The sequence below is a fragment of the Thunnus thynnus genome, chromosome 22 (genome assembly GCF_963924715.1).
Source record: "Thunnus thynnus chromosome 22, fThuThy2.1, whole genome shotgun sequence".
NCBI classification, from domain to species: Eukaryota; Metazoa; Chordata; class Actinopteri; order Scombriformes; family Scombridae; genus Thunnus; species Thunnus thynnus.
Genome location: NC_089538.1, coordinates 15,517,769 through 15,524,563, shown reverse-complemented (window position 1 = coordinate 15,524,563; position 6,795 = coordinate 15,517,769). Strand labels below are relative to the sequence as shown.

Below are 6,795 nucleotides of genomic sequence, written 5' to 3'. Positions count from 1 at the left end.
TGGTCTCAACTTCCAGTTCCACATAACCTTGATAGGGGATTTCAAGGCCATTTGCTGCAGCAATCTTAAGCCAACTAGAAGTAGCAAGCATGGCTTCATCATCCCCAACCAAATGCTTTCGGAAAAAATTCATCTTTGATGGTACTAACTTCACTACCGGTATCCAGCAAACAGCCAGCTGGTGCACTGTTTAGCTTAAGGTTGACTACTGGACATTGACCTATGGCACGCACAATCACTTGCTCTCGCGTAAGTTCAGGTTTGGATGAGTCTAACGTCTGCCCCGGCATTGCCCAACTCACTGCAACCGGGGGTCCTATTTCCCTGCTGACTTGAAATGGGAGCATCCCTACAGCTCCTCTGTGAGCATTGCTTAGCAACACGTCCTTCAGTCTGACACTTAAAGCATATTGGTTTGCAATCAGCTGTGAACTTTGGCAAAGTTTTTGGCTTACTAGCTGCTGTAGTGCTAGGGCTTTGGTTCTGAGTAGTCAAATCCTTAACTGCCTTAGTTAGCTCAGTGATTACTTTCCTTATTCTGCAAGTACTAGCATAACATAAAGTGAAACAGCTTTTCACTTGATTTGCCAGTTGTGATAACTTTCCCTTGCTCTGTAAGAACCTTCATGACATCCTCAAGATACACTTGTTTCTCATTAGCAGTAACAGCTGTACACTGTGCATCTGTTGTCATATGGCTACAGGCTTTCACTTTAGTCTTTACATTTTTTGCACTTACTGCTGGCTCCTCTGAAACCCACATGTAAGCTTCTTCACGTACATCTATCAAAGATGACTCAGGATGAGCTCTGACATATTTACGAAGCTCTCATCTCAATGAAGGGTCTTGTACACCCTCTACAAACCGATCCCTTAATGCCACTTTCTCATTAGCAACCGAGCAGGGATGGTGTTTCAATACTGAGTTTGGTGCTTGTGATAAGGCATGTGAAAAGTCACGTATGTCCTCTCCTTCCTTTTGTCTGCAGCTATAGAAGTTCTGTGACAGCTGAGAGGCACTGCGTTTATCTCCAAAAGCTTCTCTGAGATAACAAAACAAGTCACTTATCTGGTCAGTTTCCTCACCTTTGCGTAAACGCACCTCCTGACATCACAAAATGAAACTGCTCAGATGGGGACTGGTTTCTGGCAGACAGAGCTCGTTTTACCTCTTCAATTAATTCATCTGCCGACCTTCCATCTTTATCAATATCCCCACTAAAAGGTGCAATATGTCTCTCCCTAGGCACATACATATATGACCTTGTAGGCACAGTGTTCAATGAGGATATGGCAGTCATGACTTCTTGTTGTTTTTTTAGCTAACTCACTTATCTGCTGTTGCACATCAACTTGTTCTCCTCCATCCTCAGACCCACTGTCCTGGTTACTTCCAATCCCCTGTCCATGCTCAACTGCACCGTCTTCACCTTGGATTGACATTTTCCACCCCTATTTTCCACAATGCAGTCTTTAAAGTTCAGTCTTTATTGCACAGGTAAAGGATAAGTTTGTCACAGGAGTTCAACCAATGTCCCTGAGTGATGTCTGCTCCAGCCTGGAGTCCCTCTCCATCTGGTCTGTCTCCGCAGGTCCTGCACACCAGCACCCTCTGGAAATCTCCTTGGTCCTTTGCACCGGCGGTCGTGGCTATCTCTGTCCTCCAGGATGTGCCGCGAGGCCCCTCTTCACCACTGCCATATTTATTATACTGTACTGTGCACACTATTGCCCTCAAATTTAGAGTTGGCAAAAAAAGGAAAAATAGACCCCAAGATTTGGAGCCGGGGATAAAGTCAACACACAACTTCAAATGCTAATTCGTGGGGGTTTTATTCTTCTTATTTTGTTATCCAATTACGGAGAGCAACAAAATCTTGGCCTTATCTTCCACCAAAGGCCAGGTTGTCAAATTTACAAAAGAAACATTTAGCAAAAATAAATTAATAAATAAAGGCCCGAGACACAGGCATGTAGCACGCTCTCATGCGCAACTTGAATGATGCCGACATGAGATTAAAAACTACATATACTGTGAAATACAGAGAGATTTACCTGGCGGTGATGGGCTTAATCAGCATTGTGTGAACTGTCAGCATGGTGTCTGTGTAAGGAGATTAAAGGACAGCTCCTTAATTAAATAATTCAGAAAGCCATGAATGCATTTCAGCAGGAGCGTCATCAAGTGAAAAACAAAGTATTCTGGCCTTTATTTTTAGGGCAGATAACTTGCTATATCTTTGCAATAAGCAAAAATGCAAAATTAACTTTTCAGTTATGGGTTTAGACATCTGTAAATACCAGCTGAGGGTATGCTAATATCTCCTCCTTCTGTCCTGCATTTGGATTTCTCTTCTAATCCAGTGTATCAGTTTCTAGAAAATGTGTTGTAGTTGACGACCTATAGGCCTATATGAACTTCAAATGAAAGCTGTCAAAATGAATCTCTGGGAAAATGGTCGGCATTTTACCTCTCAAGGTAAGATAAGTGTTATATAATATCATACATATAAACATAATACATATACATATAAACATGCATTATTAAAAATCTCATCCCAGCAGACAAGTACCATAGTTTGATAAACCAGGGAGCAACAGATTATTTGAACAGTGTGCTGCAGATGCTGTTCATGACCAAATACTTCAGAGAGGCTGTGGAAAGGTTTGTTAAGTCCAGCTTTGTGCCACAATGTTTGCATTTTTAAATGTACCTCTGTGTCACTTTATGGGATAAAAAATGATGTTTTTGGTTTTGGATAACTAATCGTTGATGGTTTCATTTCTCTCTCTGTTTGTGTGTGTGTGTGTGTGTGTGTGTGTGTGTCTGTGTACAGGAGAGAGTTTGGAGACTGCTCTGCTCTCATTTTATTGCTACATTCCGGTGAAAATTTCATGTTTTTTGTTAAATAAAAAGGTAAAAGTCCTCTCTAGTGCTTCATCTTTGCTTAAATATGCAGATATTAGGAGGCCTACGCTACGCAAAGAAAGTCTCATTGCTATTTTCTGACAAATGAAGCACAGTAAGCTGTAATTTAGAGCATCAGGCTCTTTGATTGTTGTACAGTGTTCACCATGGCTCGCTGAAAGGGTTTTAGTGACCTACAACAATTCCTAAAACTTTCAAATATCTTTTTAATTTGTATCACATTATAGAAAGTTTGATAATTAAATTTTACATCAGCAGTATACAAATCTTGTGTCATACAAAACTCCTATTTTGGTTGCTGAACTACAACAGAGAAACTTAGGGTTTACTTTATGACAATTTCTCTATCTTCTCTCTGGCTTATTTGGGACGAAATTATATTTATAAAATTTCACTTGACATTTGTTTGCCTTTAGGGTTTCTGTGATATACAATACCAATCAATAATCAATCAATCAACAATTAGTACAGAAACTTGAATAAAATATGACTTTTATGGTTTGATTTTCTAATCCAGGTCTAAATTACTATTTTTATGTGAAACAGAAATTATTTAGTTAAACAAATAGCATGTTTGTATCTTAACTTTTATTTAACAAGAAAAACAGTTAAATTCTACAAGGATAACATTGTCTGCTGTGGGCCTGACAGTTGTCCCACAGTGAGGACAAAGGAACAAAGTAGTATAGTGATAAAATAAGACAAAAAATATACAAACATTGGGTAACATTGTGGAGATTACAAGGGCTAAATTACAATTAGCTGACATTAAAGAAGCAACACACAAAGAAAGGATAACAAATAACAAAATGTGGTGGTGGATATGAAAGGATATGTATATGTATGTTCCAGCTAAGTTTCAAATTTCTGAATTGATAAATGCTTCACATTTCAGAGACTAGTTATGATGATTACATTTAGTTGCCAATTTCTCATCAACAAAACACAAAGATGATTATATTTGCCAGAAAGATGCCTCTATGACAGATATCAACAGAAACCAAAGCACATATGGTCTCGTGTTGTTTACATTAATTCTGCTGCCATACAGGTATAGAGGTCTGTCTAGGTGCTACACCGCTAGAACAGAGTGTGTTATAGTCGGACAGCTTTTCCTTCTTGCAATCTTTATTGAGTTTCAGACACACAAAGCAGAACTCCTTCTCACACCGGAGACAGACTATGTTTTTGCATTTTATTTTGTCATGCTCCACCAGTGCACCACAGGTGGGACAGGCACGGATGGAGGGACAACCAGAGACCCCCTTAACGTCCTTAAAGACGATGTCTGGACAGGTTCTCAGTAATTTTAGTGACTCATTGCAGCAGCCATCATTTTCACAGCGGTCTGATCTTGGAGATGGACCTTTCCATTCATTTAAACACTGCCAGCAGAATTCATAGGGCTTTTGTTTATTAGCAGTGCAAAATGTGCAGCGGACACTCAGATTAGATTCATCCTTTCTCACCACAGAAGATTTGCATCCAGGACACTGTGATATTGTAGGTGGTGAAAGAAGAGGGAAAATAGAGAAGGATAGTATTATATTTCACCATTTTATTAGCATGAAGAACACATTTAAATAGCACATTTTGTTTTCAAGTACACCTATTAAATATTGTGGTTTCAATGAGACACTTACTAATTTGGCTTGAAAGTTGTCCCTGATGGCATTGACAGCCATGGTCTTTTCAAAGTACTCCATTTCTTCAGGGGTCAGAAGGGCCATTTTACGAACCTCCACGTAAGACCACTCTTGACGACAACAGCCACACACAAATCTGCTTTTACCCTTTATTGAAAAATTGAAAAGTAAATTAATTCATTATAATCGCAGGTTTGAAACAAGCCACTAACACTATGCAAAATCTTAAGACTGTACTAACAGCCATTCTCTACGGCTGCTATGAGTCAACAATGTCAGTGTCAAGAATCTGCATCCTGGAAATTTGAATGACTTTGAATTCACTTGGAGTCTTGATTTTTGGTCAAGGTCAAACTTTGACTACAAGTGTCATATTGTGAAGGGTTACTGTGTAAATAGCATTTAAACATTTGTTAATTAATTCCCTCTATCACCTAATGAAACATAATATCCTAGTCTTGGTATATCTAGGGTTGTATCGTCAAATATATGATTATTTCATAACCTACTGTAATCAATTTCAATGTCAAATCAATTGTTGGTCAATATTGTGACTGATGACCAAGTATTAATGGATTTCAACTTTGATTTGTTATAGTAGGAAAAACACAGGTGTTACTAATACTCTGTCTAAGTTACCCAGTGAACCAGCATCCTCAGTATCAGTGGTGGAAAGTAATTAAATACATTTATTAAAGAACTGTACTTAACTATAATTTTGTGGAACTCGTGCTATTGTTGAGTATTTTTTGCTACTTTAAAGGCTACTTCTATTTAAATATTTTAGAGGCAATTTGTGTACTTTGGGTAAAAACAACTTAAAATGGTGCAAAAACCATGAAAACCACCCCTTAATTTATACCTTTAAATGCCTTAATTTTCTAATTAAGGGGGAAACTCAGGGCTAGTTTTCCAGGGTTTTGGTCCATTTTAAGGGGTACAAAACCCTTGATTGAAAATTAAAACACCTTACTTTAATTTATTTCAATCCAATAATTTATACATGAATTATCCCCTTAAACACTCATCAATAAATTAATCAATTAAATTAATCATTAATGGGTAAATTAATTGAATAGGGCTATTTTCAGGCTTTATAGCCTACAGTAATAGATCAGTGACAGGATGCTTTTTCTGTGGACGTGTACTTTTACGTTTGATACTACTTTTAGTCTACATTTTGCTGCTAAGTACCCGTACTACTTTTAGTGTAGAGTGTTTTCTTTAAAAGTTGGAGCATATTAGCCTTCTTAAGGGTAGTACTTCCTCAACTGCACAATAACAGCACCTCAAGCAGCTAAAAGAAATTCATCCTCATTACACCTGAGCTTTTGCTACGGCGACATTTCAAAATGTCTTCCGTGAAGTATTTTTGAAATGCAGGTCATAACATCCTACCTCGTCTAATAATCTGCGACACCAGTTGGTGAGAGACGTCGGAGTTACAGCATGACCACAGGACATCTGCGCTCTTCTAGACTTGAAGCCTTCACACACAACTGAGAAAAACACACGAAAGCGTTATTAAAAGCTTGAGCATTAGGCTTATGTTTATCTTAGCTCAAAATACTTTAAAATCCGTATTCTTTTCATGCTTAGGCAAATTTAAAATTGACCGAGGACATATTCGGCTACTTACAATCTAAATCATCATCTCCATCGACGAATTTAAGACTTTTGTCGCGAGGGTCATAACACTTCTCCATTTTACGCTGCTGTCTGCTGTAAATAACGACAAACAGCAGTAGTAGGCTATTCTCTATGCTACAAGACAAGACGTTTTCGGTTTCATTTCTGATTAGGTTTCACATTAATAAGTAACGTGATTTTCATAGAAAGTACCCAGGTCTACGAAGCATGGACAAAATAACAGGAACTTGTCTACCAAAAACTAAATAACATGCAGAGAAACAGATATACCACAAGCAGACTGCAGATACCACTCAAACACTGCAAACAGCTGGTCTCAAATATGGCCAGGTTATAATATTCTTGTCAATCTTTGAATGTGCCACGTACGAGGACATATTGTATACATAATAGGCCTATGATCACCAGCCATCAAAACAGTTTTCCTCAAACCACATTATGAGTTACATTCATTATATAATTTGTAACGACATAAAGTCAAAAATGCTAAATGCAAAACAAAGAAGTAGGCCTATGAGTTACAGATAAGTACAGACAGCTACAAATATCGCGTGGATATAAAATATAAAA

General features: G+C 38.1%; 1 protein-coding gene across 1 annotated transcript; it reads right to left on the bottom strand.

The window, feature by feature from the left end:
• Positions 1–3,542: 3,542 nt before the first annotated feature.
• On the bottom strand, positions 3,543–6,354 carry LOC137174660 (E3 ubiquitin-protein ligase RNF19A-like). The gene is made up of 3 exons (XM_067580090.1): positions 5,974–6,354; positions 4,573–4,722; positions 3,543–4,422 (listed from the first exon to the last, which is right to left on the bottom strand). The coding sequence occupies exons 1-3, from the start codon at positions 6,037–6,039 to the stop codon at positions 3,961–3,963; spliced, it is 678 nt and encodes a 225-aa protein (XP_067436191.1). The 5' UTR covers positions 6,040–6,354; the 3' UTR covers positions 3,543–3,960.
• Between the last annotated feature and the right edge of the window lie 441 nt (positions 6,355–6,795).